The sequence below is a fragment of the Gobius niger genome, assembly GCF_951799975.1.
Source record: "Gobius niger genome assembly, chromosome: 11".
NCBI lineage: Eukaryota > Metazoa > Chordata > Actinopteri > Gobiiformes > Gobiidae > Gobius > Gobius niger.
The window spans coordinates 29,411,921-29,435,589 of NC_136862.1; the positions used below are offsets into that span (position 1 = coordinate 29,411,921).

The window sequence follows — 23,669 nt, forward strand, 5'->3', positions numbered from 1 at the left end:
AGAGTGTCTAGTTTCGTAATAAAAACAAAATATATAAATATAAATACAAATTCAAAAACGATTTTTTGGTTTTTGGCACTCAATGTGTTAATATTAGTCAGCATCAAATTAACGTTAGCCTTTAGCTCCAAAGCTTTATAACTATTGTATGTTTATAACAGTTAAAAACACAGAAGTCTCCTCTTGAGGAAAAAAAGAAAACATGCAGCTGTTGAATTATCACAACATGTTAAAAACTTCTTTGAAGCTACTTCACCAAAGGAAACTTCAGTGTTTATAACAAAGTGTTTTCACCTTGAAGCTAAAGGCTAACATTAATTTGACGCCAGGAAATAGTAGAATAGCGCCACAATGTGAAATAATCTTCAGGAAACACACTCGGCTTTACGTTACTTACGGTAAGTGTTCTTCTGTTTTTAAAAACCTTATTTTATTTTAAATATACATTGAAATATGGACGGGAAGTCGTCTTTACCCCATAATGGCCAACAGGAAGTTAGCCAATAACATTCTGTGCACAGAGTCTATTAATGGGCAGTAACCAATAAAAACACGCTGCATTAGAATAAAAGAACTGAGCAACCTAAGAATATGATTCATTATTCTAGTCATTTACAGATGCTGTTTATCTCTATCTTTTAGTTCAGATAAATACATTTTGCTTAATATAACCTAGTGAAAAATAGCTGTCATTATTCCAAAGTGATGCTCTAGCTAGCCTATCATTCGTACACACGACGTCACATTCTCCTTCCCGATTGGCCGGTTTCACCAAGCTAAAAGCATGCCAGGCTAGCGCTACCTCCGGCACACATGAAACAACGCTAGCTTTATTTTAAGCACAGGATTAGGAGTCGCAGTGTGGGAAAAGCCCTCTCTACAATGTGCCCAATCCGAGGGCACCCAAACACCGAACGCCGTGTGAGCGAGAGCTGCAAAGGAAGTGAATGGAGGAATGTGCTAGCGGTGCGGCTAAAGCTAACGGCAGGTCTGAGAATGGGAAGAGAGTTTTTAGAGAGATGGAGGGAGACGGGGAAAGAGAAGGAGAGAGAGAGAGTGAGTGTGTGTGCTCGCTCTAAACAGTGGTGGGATTGTTGGACGGAGCCAAATGTCTCCCTGGAAACAGCACAAAAAATAAGAGGGGAGGGACAGAGAAGTGGCCACTTGCAAGTCAATAAGCCAATATAAACACGAGGGAAGAGGCCACGGGATAATACTATTTGGTGCACCAGTAGTTAAAAATATGACACTTCCCAGTTTGGTTGAAGAGGATCCAGATGGTAGCTGGTTGAAGATTTCAAGTTGTTTATTGCAAGTCAGTGGATTGTGTTCAAGTGCTTTTGTGCTTTTTTATTGAAATGAAACATGTCAAACACACTGGTTAACACAAAGAAGTAACCACCGTCCAGCTGCTTCCTATTTGCTTTGCTCGGTAAAAGAAGTAAATAAAAATATGTGGCTTAAATAAATTGCGAAGGCTTTGAAATAATAAGTTCAAAAGGCATGAAAAAGTCCGGTATCAGCCTTATGTCCCAGTTGTTTTCACACTGGCTCTAGTTAGGTCGACCTAAAGGGGCTCTGGACCCGAGAGGTCAGTGTGAATCCAACCGCACCACTTTTTCAGCCGGTGCACAATCGAAACAGACGGCGTGTCGAGTTGCACTACTTCCCGTTGCTGCGCATGTGCAGAACCATCGAGTCATTTTACATTCAGCCATCAAGCTCCGCTTTTTCAGCAAATAACATGATTTAATGAATTTTACTGTCGAATTAGGCAGTCTATTCTACATGTATTTAGTAAATGACGTAGCTGCTAAAACAATTTGCCTTTAGAAATCTGTCTGTTGAAAATATAGGCTTTAAAGCAGAACTAAGTAACGTGTTTACCTTAATAAATCCTTTTCGTAGTCCCTGTGGGGGTAATACAAGTGTTTATGGGATGATTGGAGGGTCTTTCATCTCCCCCTGGTGTCTCTGAACAGAAAACCATGTTTGCAACTTGACTGGCACCGGTCCGGAGAAAGCAATACACACTAATGTAATCACGAAGAAGAAGCTAACATGCTAACGGGCAAAGCTAACGTCTCTTTAAACAGTATTTACAGCCAGGTTTGAGTGAAAAAAAATATTTCCATTGTATAATTGGATGCACAGTAACCATCTCTCCCTTCGCCTTTCCTGTCAGCGTAGTATTTACTCTCCAAGACAATTAATAAGTTAAAAAATCGTAACTTGCTACGACACCTGCAGTTGCGCTTATGGCCTCTAGGGGGAAGAGTTACTTAGTACTGCTTTAAATATCTGTCTGTTGAAAAATAGGCTTTAAAAACAAAAAAAGGACATGTTTTGTCAATAATCATAAAGCATGACCGTCTAAATGTCATAAAAGTTGCTGAGGAAAGAGTCGTCTGCTCTTTAGTTACGTAATATTATGCAAGACAAAGTTTACCAGCTGTTAATAACTCGTTTTTAATGAGAAACAAACACATACGCACTGATACTGTCAGGGCAGCTTGACAAAGAAGTGCATCTCGACGCTACACCGGTCTAAACAGCCACTAAAGTTGATGCCCGCTGTCATGGGAACAAGTTTGTTGAACAGCTGATCGCTTTAACGTGGCTGATGCATGTGTGAAAACGGTCTAAGAGATGTGGGTGCGTTCATCTTCTACTCGGTAAATGCTATTTTTTTTACAAGGTCCGTTAGCTTGCATTTTCCTATAGCTGTTAGCATTAGCCGTCAAACATCGTGAATTATGAACAATCTAGATGTTTGCAGCTGATGTCAACCATCGACCGCATATAGGTGAGGTCAAAGCCTACTTCGAAATCATTCATGAGTCTACAGACCTTTGGTGATTTTACTTTAGATAAGAATAGCGTCTCTGAGTTAAAAACAAAATTATATTCGGTTAGGTTTCTGCTTTTTGTGGAGTCGGGTACACATCCAATGGCCGCTACAACATCATCTTATAACATGATGCTGTTGGAGAAACCACGGAATTGATATAAATTCCATGAAATTGACATGTCATACCTTATCGTACTTTAATATAGGGACTAGCTTCACAATTCATTTGTATGGGGAGAGAACGCGCAATTCAAACCAGTCCTCTGTCTTGATATAACCGAGCGGTGCAGGTAACTCTGTGTTGTCGTTTTGGAGACTTTCTGACAGATTTACTTCAAAGCACAATCAATTTCACCTAAAACGCTTGGTTACTGCCCAAAAAAATCCTAGTTGGAAAGTCTCATCTCAAACTAGGTAAAACCCAAGAAACAAAAACTGATCAGATACAAAAGACAATCTCTGAATGATGCCAAAGTTAGCCAGTGACGCCGCTTGTTTTGTCTTGTAGGTACAAGTGGGCCCCGAAAAGCACTGGGAAAAGTTTCCTTCGACCTCGATTTCTTGTTAAAATTTTGCGAACGTAACTAGCATGAATTATTCACAGGAGAGGCGCTGTTCATGTTAGCGGTAGCAGCTGAGCTTTCTCTGATTTTAATGAGACTTGGTGGAGATTTTTAAATTGGGCTCCAAAAATAAGGCGAGATGATTACATTTTAAACTTTTCGCGAACGCTGGCTGCAAGAATCCTCGTGTGTGTGTGTGTGTGTGTGTGTGTGTGTGTGTGTGTGTGTGAGTGTGTGTCTTTCATAACACCATGGTTCCTACAGGGTTAGAAAGATTAATAAGGCCGCATGGAGAGGATATACTATGCCTTCTTTTTGTTGTCGCAAATGTAGGCCTTTCCATTTGTATTTGAAGACTTTATTATCCTCATCTGCCTTTGACCCATCCATCAGGACAACATCGACCCCACCCTAGAACGTTCTTGGTCACAATCTCCATAGGTGGAGCATTAGCCTATTGTACATTTTGATTTTGCTTTGATGAGAAAAGCACCCAGACTCCTCATACAAAGGTCTGGTTAACGAACCAGGGACCATGTAGCTGTAAGTTGACTGTGTTTACCACTCAGCCACTTGGTGAAGCACTACCTTTCATCCTATCGGTGAAAACTTGGGTGTAATTCACAATTAGCCAATGGATTATGGGCTGTTCGAGGTCAGGGTCGGGTCTTTGGCCGGCCGGATTGAAGGGCTAGACGGGCCGCATTTTGCCCACTGCTCTGGTGAAGCCATCTTTTTAATATAACTGCACATTGTCCTTCAAATAAATAAACTCATCCCTGAGAAGAATTCAGTGTGATCACTGTTAGCAATAAAAAACTTTTTTTTTTTTAAATCTATTGTTTAAATCTCAGTTGTTGTACTGAGATAACGCATTAAAAGTATTTCAAACGTTTGTCGAAGTCAAATATATTTTCCAGTGTTCAGACCCGCTGTTTCTGAACATTCATAAAAAAAACTTGGAGCCGAAAACAACTTTGATCAACTTCGACAAAAACCATAGCTTAAAGGTCCTATATCATGCAAAATCGACTTTTTAGCCATGTTGTTATGCTATTTCCTTATCAAAAACACCCCCAGAGTGGTTTGTGGCTTCATTCACGCAGCTCTCCGCAACGACATCTGTAATGTAATGTCTTAATTCTATGCTTACGGCCTGATTTTAATTTGTAAAACAGCGTTTTCATTATTTCTGTCGTAAGAGAGAAACAAAGAGGAAAAAAAAAGAAACAAAAGAAAAAGGATGTGCCCGAAGTGCTTCCAGGTCAGCTGTGGCCAAAACAAACACATCGCCTTAAGCGTCTGAACAGATCAGTCATGTTTGCGCTGCAGCTGTGGAGATGGAGCTCGTTGTCATCTATTCTGAACACACCTGTTTTTTATTCTTAACTAACGATAATGTCACGGACGGAGAAAAAGAAGCGCGTTTGGCTACGAGGACGAGGAGTTTATTCAACCTTTTTCAAGAAGAGGCCACTCAGCTGTGTTTTTCTCCGGGATTCGGCGACTCTCACCAAAATATTGTTTTTCTGTGACTGTCTCTGATGGATGTTTGGGGAACCTTCGCCTGAATCAAAGTGGATTAACTTTTATAACCAACGCGAGTCCCATAATGTAAACAGCGATGGAGCAGAGGGTGAGTCAGTCCAAACGCGGGTTAGCTTGTGTGTTAGCATATTAGCATGTGTGTTAGCCATTTATGAAGCTGTGTTGCAGATGTCAACTCTGTATAACTGCATCGTGAAGTGACTTCACTTATTGCTGTTTATTTATATTACGGTAAAGTATGCGCGGAGAGAGGGGGCGGAGTTAACTGAATCGAAGCGTTGTGTCTTCCGGGTTCGAAAAATACCATCCAGAAAACACTTATATTTATCACAAAAATGTGTGCTCCATAGTGGTAGAGGTACAATATCTCATATAAATGCCTATACTTAACTTTGGAATGGCTAAAATAGCATGATATAGGACCTTTAAGCTTTCAACTCCAGTTCACTTTCAAACTTCTGACTAAGATGTTCCAAAATGTCATACTTCCATTTTCGTTTTACCTCTTCCAGCTGATTTGCATGTTTGCAGGCATAATGTAAAATCTTCATTGTGCATAATAACCACAAACCTTTCTTATTTTGAGAGTGAAAATGCCTCGGAGCTGCGTCCGTGTGGGCGCTCGCACATTTCTTTAGATTGTTGTTGTGCGAACAGTCTGTTTAAGTGGGGCAGTAAGTGGGAGGAACGACTCTTATGAAAGCACTATATGCATTTCAAGCTAATAAATATTGGTGTTGTTGAACAGCGCTGTGGGCTGCATTACAATGACGGGAAGGTGAACAGGGCTGAGTGGCTCAATAGATACAAGCTCCAGAGACTAACAAAGGCGTCACATCGAATTAATGTGTCTTTGAGAAGTTCAGAATAACAAGCATTTGTAATTATCTCATTATAATGGCTAAGCCTGATACAGCGCTTTTGCCCAAGCTCATATTTGCTTTATAATTTCAATCTCCTGACAGGTTACACCTGGGCCACATGCAGAGGACAAGCTTTCCTAAGGGACAATAAAGCAAACCTTACTTCAATCCTGTGTTCTCTCTTACAGCACAGTCCACACCCGGAGACACTGACCTGATCCAAAAGCCCACTACATCCACTCATCTACCCAATAAAGCTCAACATCTGATCTGTCAGCACCAAAGCGAAACACATGCTCTACTAAGTTATGTAATACAGTGATTCATTGACGTAAGTAATGATTTATATTAAATTAAATATATTTATATGAATTATACACAGCAGAGATCACCTACAATAGGCAGCACAATGAACCGCCGGACATTTGACTGGGGGGAAAAAATGGACCCACAAGTTTGTGGAAGGAAAAAGATTCTGAAGATTTCCCTTGATATTTAAATGACATATATTACACACCGCCTTAACCTAGTGCATTTTCTCCAGTTGTATAGGGTTACAGCCTATAGGCCAGTGTAGCACCACATTTGAAAGCTGAGACCTACAAAAACTCATCTACCGGTAAATGGATGTTTTTCCTTGCGTTGTGGCCGTCACTTTTTTGACATTTCTTGTGCTGCTTTTTCGTCACACGCTTTTGCCACTTTCCTGCAATTCTTTGGTTGCTTTTTTGTTGTGTTCTCATCCTAATTCACATCTCACTTCTGTCTCTATTTTGACACTTTTTTCAAGAAGTTTGTAGATTTGGGTAAAGCCAAACTGGAGAAAATGCACTCGGTTAAAGGAATATTCCACCATTTTTACATACTGAGATATGTTCTTACCTGAGCTTAGACGAGTTCATTTGTGCCTGTCTGGTCTTCACCCGTGCCTTCAGTCACGTAAACACAGCACAGACGGCGTTAGCATTTAGCATTTGGCATTTATTCAGCGGATGTCGAACTACTCCTGGTATTATTACGCCTTACAATATAGTTCCCCCTTTTATCCGCTTAGAAAATCCACATTGCTTAAACTAGTGCAATAATACTTTTGTAGTGTAACACTTCACGTAACCATATTTAAATAGGGAAAACGTGGAAGAGCTTGGTAGCTTCTATAGTGACCTGTTTTGGAGCTATAGAGGAGAGAGGGAGAGGCTAAATGCTAACGCCGTCTGTGCTGTGTTTACGTGATTGAAGGCACAGGTGAAGACCAGACAGGCACAAATGAACTTGTCTAAGCTAAGGTAAGAACATATCTCATTATGTAAAAACGGTGGCCTGTTCCTTTAAGGTGGGGGTTAAGAGGTTAAAGGAGCTACACAGACTTCGTCCAGTGTTGAACTGACGACTGCCATCCTCTGGCCTTACATGCGACTGCAGCTTTGACCTGAGCTGGTGCTTCTGACGCCTGAGAGCGTGACATGGCTCGATACTGAGCTGAAGAACAGACGGGATTCACTGGAGTCATGTTCCGAGGTAAGCCAAATGACTCTCCATCTAAACTGTGGCGTAAATTGCAGAGAAGAAAACTAGTGCTAGGGGTTAGCGGCTAGCTCGTCATATTACACAACACAGTTAGAGCGAGCTTCGTCTGCGTCTACCCCAGTGTCTGCCTCTGCCCCGCGAAACATGGCTTACGTTAGCTCTCAGAAATCACTCATCTGTAGCGTCGCATTCACCCACTGTCTTCTGCGTTCGGTGGGAAGTTAGAATGCAGATGCAGCGCGGTGTGGTGCAGTGGCCTCTGACCTGCTGCTTATTCTCTCTCTACGGCTGTGGAAACAGTTCAGCAGCAGTGAGAAGGCTGGGCAGTACAGTACAAGAACAGTTCATTCATCTGGTCAGCCGCATATCATTTCATATTTCGCTAAATTAACCGTATTCATATGATTTTGAATTCCATTTATGATGCGGTATGTGTCACTGCAAGAGACAAAGTGATGTCTCCATCGCGATAAGCCGTGAAGTCGTCCACGCCAAGAGTGCATGTCTGTCTCAGCAGCTTTATGAAGACGGGTAGGTGGTTCGTGCGCACGTTGAGAAAGAATGAATGGTTCAAACAGGGAGCTTCAGCAGACGAATGCTTTATGTGTCACGTGTGATGAAGTCTTACCTGTGACAAGGGTGAAAAGTAAGGCCTTTGGGGCAGAACCTGATCCTCACCCCTCCTTTAGGACACTCAGCCCTGCACTAGGGTCGGACTCCGGTTAGGATTTTCCTGCGGCGCTAGAGAAAAACCTTTCTCCTCTTGTGCTCGTGCAGAGTCTTGGGTGTCTGCCGTGCTCTGGAAGTCCGCAGAAAGCCGCTCTCTTGTCGGTGAGGGCGAAATCCATCTTCGAATTGACAATCGTTACCGCTAGCTTAGCGTTAGCACTGTTATTCTGATGGCGGCGCGAACTGGGCGGTCAGATCCTTGCAAGGAATTTGCCTGTCTGTTCCTGAAACTTGTTCATCTGAAGGAAGCCGCGGGACAGGCCAGAACATCCTATACCTCCAGACGTTGCTGGTGCATGTAGGGGATTTAAACGTTGATACCTCCGTGTTTAAGATAAAGAGCCGGTGTGTTGTTGTACCTATGTCTTTGAGCAGCGACCCATTCTCCGACTTCCATCTCTCCTTCTTCTTGTCCGGGCTGCTCTTCCTCCGCTCCTTCCCTCTCTCCTTCACTCCGTTCTGCTTCTTCTTCTCCCCTTTGTGGCTTTTCTCTGTGGACAAACAAACGACAAGATTAGGAACTCCCAGAGCCTACTTCTCCATAGGTTTGTCAAACGGTATTCCAGAATTCTGGCGGTGCACGTGACCCGGGATGTTTCTGCGCTGCGGCTTTAAAAGAATAATCAGACAATCGTGCACAAAGTCAGCCTTACACAGCTCTCTGTCCATGACATAACTGTACCTAAAAGCCCCCCCTCTCTCCCTCTCTTTGATGGGACGTCCCGGGGAGAGCGTGTATTGTCGGAATAGTCTTGTTGTAACAGGCCCCCGCTGACTAAACAAACACTGAGCTCCACGCTTCGCTAACTATTTCTGCAGCTGTCTACTCATGCCTCAGCGGGACATCCCAAACCAGGACCAGAGCAGAGGGGGGGGGCACAGGGGGGGGGGGGGGGGTTTCGGAACGACTAAAGGGTGTAAGGAAGCGGGTACAGTCTTGTTAATCTTTTACTGTTTTCTTCTTTACACGGCTAAAAGTGGAAAGCTGTCGGGAGATTGTAAGTCCTCCTTGTGTCAGGTCGGTGGGTTCTCAAAACCTCTCACACCGAGGACCACCTCATATTGTGGTCTTTGTCTCTCCAAGTACCACCCAGGCGCGATCAGACCTCTCCGAAGTGTGGAGTGGCGACATATGCAGTTTGCCAGCACAATGTGTGGAGTGAATGTACATTGTCAAGCTCTTTCGTGTCGGTGAAAGGCGCTGCACAAGTAAAGTCCTTCCTTCAAGGTCCGGATCTCACAACTCTCCTTTAAGTGGAGCGCACTCTTTATTGAGCTAAACCAGCGTAACCTCCGCGCTGCCGCCGCATTTATATCGATGCATCAGGCTGACCTGCACTTAGAAGTGAGAAGGGAAAGAAAAGAGACGACGGATCTCATGATTTACAGGTTACACAGTCACGGGCGAAAGTTGGCAACCCCTGAAACGTTCCCGTTACATCTCATTCAAACGTCGACGGATAATTTGCGCCGAAACCGGTGCACCCTGAGCCTGAAGGACTGCTCGACTTTCTTTAGAAGTTTATAGAGGTTTGTCCAACAGCCGGACTATCCTGCATTGCAAGATGGTATAGACTGTTGCTTGCCACAGGGGAGTTTAAATGAGCATCATAGGCTTGAAACAAAGCAAAATACCTGCAATTCTGAAAGGGTGCCAGTAACTTTATGAATTTTGTGTGAAGGAAATAAACAGATTTATAGATACAGACAGCAACGCCACATATCAAACAGAATAAAAAAAGCCAAAATCGGTTTCATATGGATGTTTTTTCACAGCAGATTGTCCAATAGAGTCACTTAAGCTAGCATTAGCATATGTAGCATGGAGCTAATTTAGATTCACGGTTAGCATTCTCTGTTTTGTAAGTATTTATGGACTGTTGAAGCACTTTACGCCATTCCATGTCTCTGTATCTTCATTTAGTAGAAAAACATATTCATAATTCAGCATCTGTTAAAGCAATGGTGGAGAAATGGGGGAAAGTTCAGGTTTTTCCTTTGTTTTCCCCCTCTGGCTGCTTCAAACCAGGGCAATTCCAAAGGTGCGGTCTGTATCTATACCGAAACATGTGTCATGGAACCAACTTTCTGGATAATAGACTTAACCCTTAATGGGCCAAGTGACTATTTTTGGCAATTTTACACCGACGGGAACTGACATCGATGAAGGCAATGAAATAAAACGATAATTATGCAACTGATGAACTTGAAAATAAAGTTATCCATCGAAATATGTAATATTTAAAGGGGCATTATGCAACTTTCTTATGTAAAAATGAAAAGTTAATATTTGATCTTTCAGTGACTTAATGGCAGTATGGGTTACTTTCGATCCCGGTGGCTCCTATGGTGCTTCAGGATCAATTTCTTTCCATGTTTTTTAGGATTTCAGGTAGGTTAATTGATCCTGGAGCGCCCGACAGGCCACCGGCATGATAAGGAAAGGCGCTATGCTAACCACCCAAGCAGCCGCTGGGTCACTGAAAGGTCAAACACACACTAATATCAACTTTTCTTTTTTTTTTTTTAATAAAAAGTTGCATAGTGCACCTTTAACTTAACTTTGGTCTGTCGTGGTGAAGAGGGAGCTGAGTCGGGGGCAAAGCTCTCGATTTACCGATCGATCTACGCTCACACCCTCACCTATGGTCATGAGATTTGGGTCATGACCGAAAGGACAAGATCGCGAATACAAGCGGCCGAAATGAGTTTCCTTCGCAGGGTGGCTGGGCGCACCCTTCGAAATAGTATGAGGAGCTCAGTTACCCGGGAGGAGCTCTGAGTAGAGTCGCTGCTCCTTCACGTTGAAAGGAGCCAGCTGAGGTGGCTCGGGCATCTGTTCCGGATGCCTCCTGGTCGCCTCCCGCGGGAGGTGTTCCAGGCATGTCCTAGTGGGACAAGGCCTCGTGGAAGACCCAGGACACGGTGGTGGGACTATGTCTCCGAGCTGGCCTGGTGTCGCCTCGGGGTCCCCCCAGAACAGCTGGAGGAGGTGTGTGTGGACCGGGAAGTTTGGGCATCTCTGCTAAGACTGCTGCCCCCGCGACCCGGCCCCGGATAAAGCGGAAGAAAATGGATGGATGGATGGACATTTAACTTAATGGAAACATTTCAGGGGTACGAACACTTTTGTCCATGACTGTATCTATATCTGTATCTATATTCGTCTGGTTTCCCAAAGATTTGGATCGGCACCAACGTCCAACTTATACATGTTTCAAATGTGCCTATGAGCTGAACTTTGTATGGCGCAATAATAGATATTTTTCCAAACAGGAGCCGGAGCGGGCCTATACTCCCCCAGCCGAGGGGCATCGGTGAAAACAACAGCGCCCTCTCAACAAAAGCAAACAAACTCACGGCTGTGGAGAGAAAATCCATTGTGCCACACAGATATAGCTTGAAAAACACGGTACACGTCTTCACTGTGTTTATGTTTTGGCTTATTGATTCTCATTAGAGCCGAGCTTGGGCCGTGGCCAGCGCCTGTAAATGTGGCCGTTTTTCGCCTGAGTGGTTCAAGTCTGGCGATCACTGCGCTTCACTGCATCGCTGCTTTCCATTTGTGATCATATGAGCATGTGATAGGAATTAAAAGACGAACAACGCAGGGGAAAACAAAAGCACCTCTAAACTTTGCAAATTATGAAACTAGACAAACTCTTTTGATTCGCATTTTTACACATATTTTCATCAAATGCAGGTGGGGGGGGTCGCAATAACCTGCACACTAGCCTCCCCGCGCTGATGTTTTTTGACAGAGTAAGACGCTCAGCAACATTACAAAGGAGCACTTGTAACGCGCGCCTCTCTCCTTTTCCAATTTGTTTTATGGCATGAGCTGAAATTGCTGAAGCCGTGAGTGGCGCTGGGGGGGATCTCAAAGGAGACTCCCCGGAGACGCTCTTCTAAAATGCTCTTTTCGGTTTTGTTCTGCGACAGAGGGAACGCCGCCTCTTCTGATCTCCAACAAAGGCAAGGGAAGAGTTTCACAGTTAGGCACCTTTCCTTTCTGCCGCTCGGTATGTTTTGTCGGAGAGATGAGGGTGAACTGTTACGCAGGTGGTGAGCGTTTCGCCCGGGGGGGTTGCCCGTCGCGTAGACAAAGGTTCTCGAGCCGTCACCTGTCCTTTGTGGGTTCAACGCTGCCTTCATGTGCTCCGGTAAAGGTGATCATTTCCGAGTGTTCATTGTGTTCAATGGACAACAGCAGGGGCGGACTGGCCATGTGTCCATTCTGGAAGAGCACAGAAGGGCCACTGGCTCTCGGGCCACCGGTCCCGCCTCAACCGAGCTTTACCCAAATCTAAAAGCTAAAAAGAAATAATGGCGAGAAAAAGAGGATGAGAAGTCGACAAAAACGTGAGAAAAACACGGATAAAAAAAAACTAAAAAACCACAAAAAAAATGATCGAAAAAATAATTAAAAAAAACAACATAAATGTGACAGAAATGTGGCGACGTGAGGAAAAGCTTCCATCACTTTTGTAGGTCTTAGCTTTCAAATGAGGCGTTACATTGTTGATCTCCAGTCGAGAAGCTTTTAGATTTGAGTAAAGCCCAGTATAAAAAAAACATGAATCTAAAAGGAATTCCGTGGAGTATGGTGCACCACAAGGTTCAGTTTTGGGACCAATATTATTTATTATTTATATTAATGATTTTGCTTCTGTTTCTACGACCGCCTTACCGGTTCTTTTTGCTGATGATACCAAAAAAATAATAATAATAAAAAGCCGAACTGGGGAAAATGCACTCGTTAATGTTAAGGCAGGGGGTAAGAGGTTAAAATATGTATTTGTGGAAGTGCACGATTACGCTAGTTTGGGCCAGGCTGGTCAGAGTCCAGGGCTGTTTTTCAGTCCCAGTCCGCCCCTGGACAACAGTACATTATAAACAAATACATTCACATCAGAAAGTCGTCTACAAACCGCAGACCAACTGCTGCTTTGTATCTGCTGTGATCGAAAAAAAACAGATGAAGTTCAGCTTTTTTGTTCCATGACCGTAAGTGGAAAAAGAGATGACAGTACAATTCAGTGTAAAGAGCTTAATGCATACAGTAGTGTAGGCTTTGAAACAAACATCTAAAAGGCATAAAAGATGTATTATTGCTGCTCTCTCTGTTGTGTGGAAAGGTTAAAGGTTATCTCCCCTCGGGCACTCGGGCGTCAAAATGATTTCCCAGTGAGCCGGCGTTTGGCATATTTCTACTCGGCAAGTGGTATTTACCATAATTACGAGACCAAGTTTCTCCTCTCGTCCAAGAAACTTCCGATACTTAAAGGAACAGGCCACCGTTTTTCCATACTGAGATATGTTCTTACCTGGGCTTAGACGAGTTGATGCGTACCTAAGATGTTGTTAGCATTTGGCCTTTCCCAGTATATTCCTATGGCTCCAAATGAGGGTGAAGTTGGAAGCTACCACGCTCTTCAACAGGCACGCACAAAGACCAGACAGGTACGTATCAACTCGTCTAAGCTCAGGTAAGAACATATCTCAGTATGGAAGAACTGTGGCCTGTTCCTTTAAACAACAGAGGACAGACGACAGCTCAAGAACCTCTGTGCAGGATGAACCCTTTCAGAACAAGCAGGTTTGTAATTGACTCATGGTTATCAGGCATTGTGTGTTGGTACAAATGTTTAAAATATTCAATAAAATACTGTTTTTTGGGGGGGTTTTTTTAATCAACTTTTTATTGGTGCGATGCCATTATTGCAATTTACAATTTTTCCAGTATAGTATACAGGCATAGCACATTTTTTCCCCCCCATTTCTTTTCCCCAATCCCTCTTGAGATGGGCATCATATCTGTTGAATCATCAAACGAAACCCCAAAACAGATACACTGAAGGCAATTCCTTAAGGAAAGATCAAAACAGAACAAATGGAAATGAGAGCAAAAGAGAAAAGAAAAAATAAATAAATAAAAAAGACAAAGAAAAAAAAAAAAAAAGAAGACAAAGAAAAAGAAAAAAACTATATAATAATAATAAAATAAAATAAAATATAATATGATTGAATAAAATACTGTTGAAAATGTTTCATAGAACACGGTTTAACCTCTTAACCCCCACATGAACCGAGCAGATTTCCTCCAGTTTGGCTTTACCCAAATCTAGAAGCAAAAAAGACAACAAACAATAACTCAATAAAAAAAAAGTGGCAAAAACACACGACTAAAGAGTGATGAACACGCAACAAATAATCAACACGAAAGAGCGACACAATGGTGATTTTGTTGATCTTAGCTTTCAAATGAGGCGTTATTCTGGCCTATGGGATGTAAAGATTTGTGTTAAACTGAACTGGAGAACATGTGCTCGGTTAAAGCAGGGGTGAAGAGGTATTCAAAAAGAGTGTTTTCACACATGTCTGAGCGCTTTGTGGGCCGACCCGAGGCCGCTATAGCTTCAGCTGTATTTACAACAGATCAATAAAAGTAAGACCTTTCTTCGCTCAAAAAAAGGAGGAATGAAAGCGAAACCGGGTCGGCCGCCTTCACACCGCCCCGCTCTGACCCAACCAGAGCCAGTGTGAGAACATCCGAAGACTCATTGTCTTAGTTTCTTCGGTAACACTTTACATTATGGGCCGGTAAGTCCGTGGTACTTATAGTGGTAATTACTAGTAATGACAGTGGTACTTACAGTGTAATTACAGTGGTACTTCTTGGTACTTATTTTGGTACTTACAGACTTACAGTGGTACTAATAGTGGTAATTACAGTGGTAAGTACTAGTATTTACAGTGGTAGTTCTAGGTTATTATTGTGGTACTAAAAGTCATAATTACTAGTAACTAGGGTAAGGGGTCAGGGAGACACAGAGTTACCACAGTATCTCTTGTTACTAACAGATACAGTGGTAACTCTTACTAATGACGGTCATACTTCTATGTACTTTGATACTTTAAATGAGAGTTTTTAGTAGTTACAGTGATACATCGATGGTACTTATTGGTCATTCAAGAATACTACAGCAGCAATTCATAGGTAGTAAATGTGGTACTTGTTGGATTGTGTGACTATAAAACAACATAAAACGTCATTAGGGAAAACAAGAAGTACAACCTTCATTACTAAGAGTTACCACTGAATCTAGAAGTACATAACTTGTAATTCTCACTATAGTATCCTTTAAGTACCACAATAAGTACCTAGAATTACCACTGTAATTACCACCGTAAGTACCATTGTAAGTACCACTGTAAGTACCAGTGTAAGAACCACAATAAGTACCTAGAATTACCAGTGTAAATACCACCGTAAGTACCCCTGTAATTACCACTGTAAGTACTAAGGACTTACCGGCCCGTAATGTAAAGTGTTACCGTATCTTCCTTCATATTTTCCCGTGATATTCTTGTGCCATGTCCCATCTTTCACTTTGCCCCCTTTGAAAGATCAGGGGAGAACGATGGAGCTTTCCTGCTTGTGAGACGACACACGTTTTGTGTTTTGTTTTATGCACCGTCTTTATCTTGTTTATTGTACCCGGTGTTGTGTTGTTTATGGACCCCCTGGAGACGACACAACTCTCCATTAACCTCTCCATTAATAAATGAAAACTTCAAAAATGAATCAATATTTACGATGATAATAGCAATGGCGTCTCTGACCTTGAACAGAATGTGATGCACGTTCAGCAGCGGGAGGAAAACATTCCAGTTGCTGTCGTCTAGGAAATCTCTGAGAAGTGTGAACATTTCAATGATTATTATGTGGTTTAAAGTATGTTTACGTTCATCAGCCCGTGTTCTCACTGTGCACATCAGAACTAGTCTGAAGAAGAGCCACTCGCCCCAAACGTCACACTGGGGCGAGCTCATAGAAATGCTGGTGAGCAGAACTAGCACATTTACAATCTTAGAGCACATCGCCATCTGAAAAGCTCTGAACTCTAGACGCACGAGGCTAACTAGCATAAATCAATGCGCTAAACGCTCTTTGCTGATTCTACGTGGCTAATGCCTTTGTAGCCGCTAACATTGGCATTGGGCACGGGCCATATTGATCTCCAATAATTCTACATTTAACTCATCTCATTCTTTCATCCTCTTGTGTTTTTCGATTTGAGTTTCCTGAAGGACGTCTGCAGAGGGAGGGTCCGCGCGCAAAGCTAAGAAGACAACAACAAGAACATAACTTATGCTCACAATCTTCCATCGTTGCTTTCAGCACTTTAGAGGAGAACTTAATGAATTCATCTATTCATCTATTTAATTTTGACCTTTGTTTTGACCAAGAACGTCACACTGAGAATCTAGGGGGAAAAAAGAACCGAGCCTGGGACCTGGAGCTTCTGGAGGCATTGCAACTGAGACTAAAATGAGAAATGTATGTTATAAAAATCCCAATTCAGTGCACGGGGCACATTTTGAAACATGTCTGGGGGCATCAACAATCGAGAGAAGACTGGAATGTGAACGGCTAAACTAATACAAGACTCACATGCGTGTGGAGAGGTCTGAACCCGGAGACGTAGGTTTTATGCATAATAAACCCCATGGAGACAGGGTGTGCAAAGGACATAATACTGCCGAAATAACTACAGTCTTTTCTAATAGATACAGGCGGCATCTTTGGAATTGCCCGTAATTGGTCATGTTAGAAACAGAGAGGGGAAAAAAAATAAACTATGCCCAAAACAAAGTCCAGTTGAGCGGTTCTTAGATCTAGATATTATAGATGTGTGTATGTGAGAAAACATACAAACATACATTTACATTTTAATATAATTGTGCCCCGTCGCAAGAACCAGGGACACTAGTCGGTTGACTCAGTTTCCCACAATTTTTTTGGAAATTGGTGATTTTCGCTTTTTTGCAGAATCTTTTAGTTGAGATCATGGAATCTCAGGGTGAAAAAGTCGGAGAATTAGCGCACACTGTGGGGGGCGTGTCATTGTGTGGGTGTGGCTTCATGATTATGCAACCCTTCCCTGTGGCCGGCTGCTGTTGCTAACGCTCTGAATAGCCGAATGCTAACGCTGGAATACTACTGCAGAAGTTTGTTTTTCTTGCGTGAAACCAGTAAACTTTTCCAGGCCAACTTTTCCAGTGACTGATGATGTCCTGGCTGTAAGCACGCACAGCGCCCCCTGCTGACCACTACGTTTCCCAAGCCAACTCCTCCAGAAGGATGTAGCGCGGATTTGCATGACTCTACATTGAAAATAACTGAGCGAGGAATTTGATAGGATTTGATCATGAGTTTGCTGAGCAGAAGGCACACAAAGGTGACTTCAGACGGTGAGTGAAAGTTTGTTTATTTTCGCTGGTGTCCGCTGTGCCATCGTGTCTGTTTGCTTTTTGATGAGGCCGTGGTTGTGCTGTGAGCTAACGTACTGTGTTCAGTGGGTTGGATTTGTTTGTGTTTTGCTTTTGGTCCTAAGCTGTGTGTGCAGGTTATGGATAATATAACGTAGTCATTGTCCATGGCACTAGACCGTGTGTGCGTCTTCTTTCCCTCTGGTCAAATGTGTGTGTGTTGGGATAATGCTGCTAGTTGTCATTGTGTTGCTAGTTCCTGTAGAGGTAGTCTCTATGGGAAGAGATATTTATTGATGTATTACCTGTTTGCAAACCTTTTATTTTTTTTCTTCGACGGCACATTTTTGTTGCTTTTTGTCTTTTCTCCCCTCTATGTTTTACAGCTTTACGAGGGGAGCGGGTATGTCTTATCTAAATGAGATGTAAATGAGCCCCATTGTCATTTGAGCAGCAGAGAGAGGTGAGAACTGCCCAAAAGTTTAGAGGCCGATTTCTCTTGTATTCTGGGTCCTTAACTTCAAATTGCTCTCACTTCTCCAAATATTATATATTATATTATCAGAAAGCTTGGCTACACTTTACACTTTAACGATCTGTGAACAGCTTGTGTCCCATGGTTCCCGTGACTGGGCACAATTCGACAAAAACGTACAAGTGCATAAATAAAGATAGAACTAATCAGATGTTATGGTTTTCTTGTCATAAAAACTAAGTTGTACTCTGTTAAAAAATAAAACAACTAACATATGAAATATTCTGACTGTCGATATTCCTTTTTTTTTTGCAACATTAGACAGCCTCGACACCTTCAGGTACTCATAAATAAATATAAAACAAATGAGCACCAGCAGCCGTGCATTTTGATTCCCCTCGTTCGTTATTTCTTAAAATCAAATAACGTTGCGAACATGACGCTCCAAATCGTACCCGCGTTTAACTTGAAAGCCGGTGGAATGGGGTCAAACGCTGTCTGCATGTGCTGCTGGCTGAGCGGGAGAGCTGCCCCCAAACTGCTGTTGCCAGGCAGAATTCACCTAATCCATTTGCAAAGCACACGATGCACCAAGGAGAGACGTATGACCCACTGTGCCTGGATGGTGGAGAAGGAGACGACTACAAGATCATGACAGAGAGTGTGTGCGCTTCAATACAAGACCCGAGACAAGAAGTTATTCAGCATTTGTCTCAAAACATATTTATTTTTTGGCATGTTCTGATCAGGTAAGTTATTAGCACAGGATCCTTTTTATATCGATTTATTCAAGAAGACACTGAAAAGGATGAGCGGTGAGTTCGTGAAATTTTAAGCACCCGTTAGCAATGCATTTTTCCTATAGCTGTTAGCATTAGCCTCGAGCATTGAAAAATATCAACGGTCCAGATGTTTTTAGCCGTTGTCAACCATCGACCACATTTAAGTGAGATCAAGGCTTCGTTCATTAATATACAGGTTTGTTCGGATTTGAAAAGCCATGAAACGGACATGTCTTACCTCGCCACACTTTAATATAGGGCCTGGCTCCATCCATTTGTAATTCAAACATGGCCTAGGAAGCCGTTGGCGAACAGATGCACTTATTTGTCCGTTTTTTTCTACCTTCATTAGGCCCAAAGCGCTTTACAGGAAAGGAACCAGTCACCCATTCACACTCTCATTCACACTCGCAGGCACTGGAGGCAAGGTGGGTGAAGTGTCTTGCCCAAGGACACTACGACAGTGTGCATCTTCGGGAGCTGGGATTCGAACCCCGGACCTTCCGATCATGAGACGACCCGCTCTATGATCTGCACCCCTGTCGCCTTAAAGGAATAGGCCACCGTTTTTACATACTAAAATATGTTCTTACTTCACTTTAGTCGAGTTAATATATCCCCGTCTGGTCTTTGTCCGTGCGCTCTGCCAGGCAAACGGAGCACATACGTAGCCTCTCCCACATGTCATATAGCTCCAAAAAAGCTCACGATAGAAGCTACCAAGCTCTTCCACGTGTTCCCTATTTAAATAAAGTTACGTGAAGTGTTTTCATGCGAAGTATATTTACACAGAAATGTAACATGTCGATTTTATAAGCAAATAAAAAGGGGAACTATATTGTGAGGCGTAATGATACGAGGAGTAAAACGTCCGCGCAGTAACTCCTAAAGGTTATTGACGGAAGTGAGCGGGGGGAAGTCTTTAGGAGTTACTACGCGGACGCTGTGCTCCTCGTATCATTACGCCTCACAATATAGTCCCCCTTTTTATTTGCTTATAAAATCGACATGTTACATTTCTGTGTAAATATACTTCGCATGAAAACACTTCACGCAACTTTATTTAAATAGGGAACACGTGGAAGAGCTTGGTAGCTTCTATCGTGAACTTTTTCGGAGCTATGTGACATGTGGGAGAGGCTGCGTATGTGCTCCGTTTGCGTCACAGAGCGCGCGGACAAAGACCAGACGGGGATATATTAACACGTCTAAAGTGAGGTAAGAGCATATCTTAGTATGTAAAAACGGTGGCCTATTCCTTTAAAGCTAACGTTGTTTCTGTGATTTCTATAAATGAAAACATTTCATATTTTGGGTCTTTGGCTGTTTCAACTTTTACAGCTACATTTAAACCACAAACAAACTTTAGCGACAGTCACTGTATTTGGGCCAAAGCTCGCCTTTCCCAATCAATCCACTGTCTACCTACTTTTAATTTCCATGTGAGTGCTCCGATTTGCATTTCCAGGATTTTGACAACAAATGTAAGAAACCTCTGCGTTATCCAAGCTCTTCTGCATTCAAACTGCCTTCATTACGTTGCCATGGGTTTGTTATGTTAAAGGAACAGGCCACCGTTTTTCCATACTGAGATATGTTCTTACCTGAGCTTAGATGAGTTGATGCGTACCTGTCTGGTCTTTGCGCGTGCCCTCAGTCACGCAAAACGACCAAAGATGTTGTCAGCATTTGGCCTCTCCCAATGTATTCCTATGGCTCCAAACGGGGGTGAAGTTAGAAGCGACCACGCTCTTCCACGGGCACAAAGACCAGACAAGTACGTATCAGCTCGTCTAAGCTCAGGCAAGAACATATCTCAGTATGGAAAAACGGTGGCCTGTTCCCTTAAGGCTCATTCATTCTTCATAAGACGCAAGAACACACCGAGAGCTGCAAGAACAAAACAAAATCATGGCTTGTAATTGAAGACATGTCCGTGGTTACAAGGCAAAAATTCTTGCAGCTCTCAGTGTGTTCTTGCGTCTTATGAAGTATGGATGGGCCTTTAGAATGACGTTCCCTGCTGGGCTTTCATGATGTTCCTTGTTTATTTAATTGTTCAAAGATGGAATTAAACAAACGGTCAGATTCCTTCTTCCCTCGTTGTGAAAGAGTGGTTCAGGGAGCACGAGATCTGAGCCCCACCGAGACTCTTTGGGATGTGCAGGAGAAGGCCTTGCGCGGCGGTCACACTCTCCCATCATCAACACAAGATCTGGGCTGAAAAATGAACACGACGCTGGATCTTTGGACGTTGCAGAAGCTTAAACAACACCTCAGCGTGCTGCGATCAAAGCTAAAGGCGCTACATACAAATATTAGAGTATGACCTTCTGGTTTTGGGCAGGCGGCGTATTTTGGAGAACACAATATGTTGCGCAATACTTTGGCTTTGGGTCATACTTCTAGCATAACGGAGGCTTTAACACAATCTTTTGGGTATCACAGCGCTGAGATTTAGTAGCGAGGGCAAAGACGTGGTGATTGAACAGTGAAAACGGTGAAAAAATGATGAATTTACAGACCGGAGCGCTTCAGCCGTCAAAGAAGAAACTAGCAGAGTGAACAGAACTACCCCAAACTGTGTGAATGAAGCGACATACTACTCCGGGTATGTCTTTCGATGAGGGAACAGTGTTAGAACATGGTTTAGATTTCAAAAAAGTCCAATTTGCATGATGTGACCCCTTTAAACAGGGAAATGTGTTTCACATGTCTGCCAAAGGCGACGCGTAGACATGATTTTACACCTGAGAATGCTGGGATTTCTCATCATTGCCAGGCAGGTTATCCCTGCATTGTGAGCGACCTTGCCTATTGAAGTTGCTCCACATCGAGTGGCGCTGGTCGGGGCTGGTTCTTAATGTACTTTCACGTCACGTTTGCATGTGCGAGCCGAGAGGACGGCACTCGAGCCGCTTGCTTCAAACGCCGGCTTACATGCACAGGATGCAGCTGACCATGACGGGACGAGGCCCGCGCTTTGACTGGCAGAGCGGGCAGAGGAGGGGGCGTCTGCCTGTTCGGGAGGCGCCCCGAAGGAGAGCGGAGAAAGAGCTGGAGCAATACACCGACAGCTGATCCAGATCGCAAGACTATCGCAAAAAAATATGTCCAGTTTTTGTTATGAGAACACACGTTTTGCCATAATTTTTAGTTACACAGCGTCTCGGTGTCTCGTAGTGTGTGTGTGTGTGGGGGGGGTCAACGACTAGACTAGGGGGCGTGTCTGAAAGGGTCAGAGGTTCTTAAAGAGACAGAGGCCTATTTCAAGACATTCACTACAGCCATTTTGAGAGAGCAATTTTATACAAGGCAGTTATTCTAATTTACTGCATTTACAGACCAACAGAAGGTTTCGTCATCATTGTAGTGTGATATAGACTGGTGCTATGTGATTGAAAAAAGCATAATACCCCCTCTTTAAAGGTGGATATCCTCACCCACAAGTGAACTCATGGGGTCCAGCAGGCGAAAACAGAGAGGGACACACACAGAAAAATGCCTTAGCCTAATGCTGTGTTCATAAGTTTTTCCCAGTTGGAAAATGCACATGAACGCTCGCACAACTGGGTAAGACAGCTGGAGAACTCGGGTCAAAACGAGTTCCTGACTTTCACCTGACGGCGTAAATCAGCTGATTGGTTCTTTTATCGTCCATGTGAGCTTTTTAGTTTAAGTCTACTACTTTCTTGAGTTGAGTGTGAGCTGTCGTAACATCTTTGTGAAAGAAATGCCCAAAGTTCACGTTTAGCCTTTGAGATGCTAATGCTAAATTGAAATGATTAGCTCAGCTAAGCACTAATGATAAAAGACCGGTTTCATTTGAAGACATCAAAATCCCCACTGTCCGACGTAAAAAGCACACGAACGCAAACCTACAGGGGACAATGACGTCACATCTCAGAGAAAAGAGCTTCCCGGTTCAAATGCAGCATATCTCCCTTTTCATTTCTCTATCATGACAGCGGCACAAACAGCTAATAATGGCGACAGTCACGCCAAACAGCACCACATTATATCACCAACTTGTAGGGTGTTTTCACACAGGCTGTAGCTAGGTCGACAGGTTGATGCCCGTTGTCATGGGAACTAGTTTGTTGAACAGCTGATCGTTGTTGCTGATGTTGCGATGTTTTGTGCGAGTACGGACTTTACTTACTTTGGAGTAAATGCAGTTTGAGCTACGGCGGTGTCGAGGTGACCTACAAGGCTCCGGCATGTGTGAAAACAGCCTTAGAGCCACATTTAAACCACAAACTATAGCGACAGTCACTGTATTTGGGCCAAACCTAGCCTACTGCTCTCCACCGTCACAGGGCTGATGTCTGTTTCCCTTTCCTAATCAATCCACACTAAAAACATCCTCCATCTTCTACTTTTAATTTCCATTCGAGAGATAAACTGATCTGACAGTGATCACATGACACTTTGGGGCACACGTGTTTTCAAACAATGTCAGAGTTTACTGATCTGGGGTCAGTTTTTTTCCTCCAAATAGAGAAATAGTCAAACAGTTGTGCCATCAGCTGTTTGACTACAAAACCTCTTAAAGGGGGGGTATTATGCAAAATGGACTTTTTCAAGCTTTACATCATGTTATTATGTCACTCCCTCATTAAAAACATGCCTGAAGTGTTGCCTTGGCACATTCACGTATTTTTGAGTAATCTGTAAAAACTCTGATGGCGGCCATTTTAGGGATAGGTTTGCCTGAGTCCTCCTAGGAACGCCCCCACCTCCTGGACACGCCTCCGAGCTTTCGTCACCAGCCGAGTAACCAACCACTGCTCCTCAGCAGAACCCCCTCCCCACTGATGCCACAGACAGTGTGTTGAGGGGGCGTGTCGGAAAGGGTCAGAGGTTCTTAAAGAGACAGAGGCCTATTTCAAGACATTCACTTCAGCCATTTTGAGAGAGCAATTTTATACAAGGCAGTTATTCTAATTTACTGCATTTACAGACCAACAGAAGGTTTGGTCATCATTGTAGTGTGATATAGACTGGTGCTATGTGATTGGAAAAAGAATAATACCCCCTCTTTAAGACTGAAAC

General features: G+C 43.1%; 1 protein-coding gene across 1 annotated transcript in view; it reads right to left on the minus strand.

Annotated features, from left to right (window-relative positions):
- jade2 (jade family PHD finger 2) overlaps nt 1-23,669 on the minus strand; it is a 350,732-nt gene that overhangs the window by 9,961 nt on the left and 317,102 nt on the right. The window contains exon 13 of the mRNA XM_079566323.1: nt 8,441-8,572. Within this exon, the coding sequence (XP_079422449.1) occupies nt 8,441-8,572 (132 nt within the window). The remainder of the gene's footprint in view (nt 1-8,440; nt 8,573-23,669) is intronic.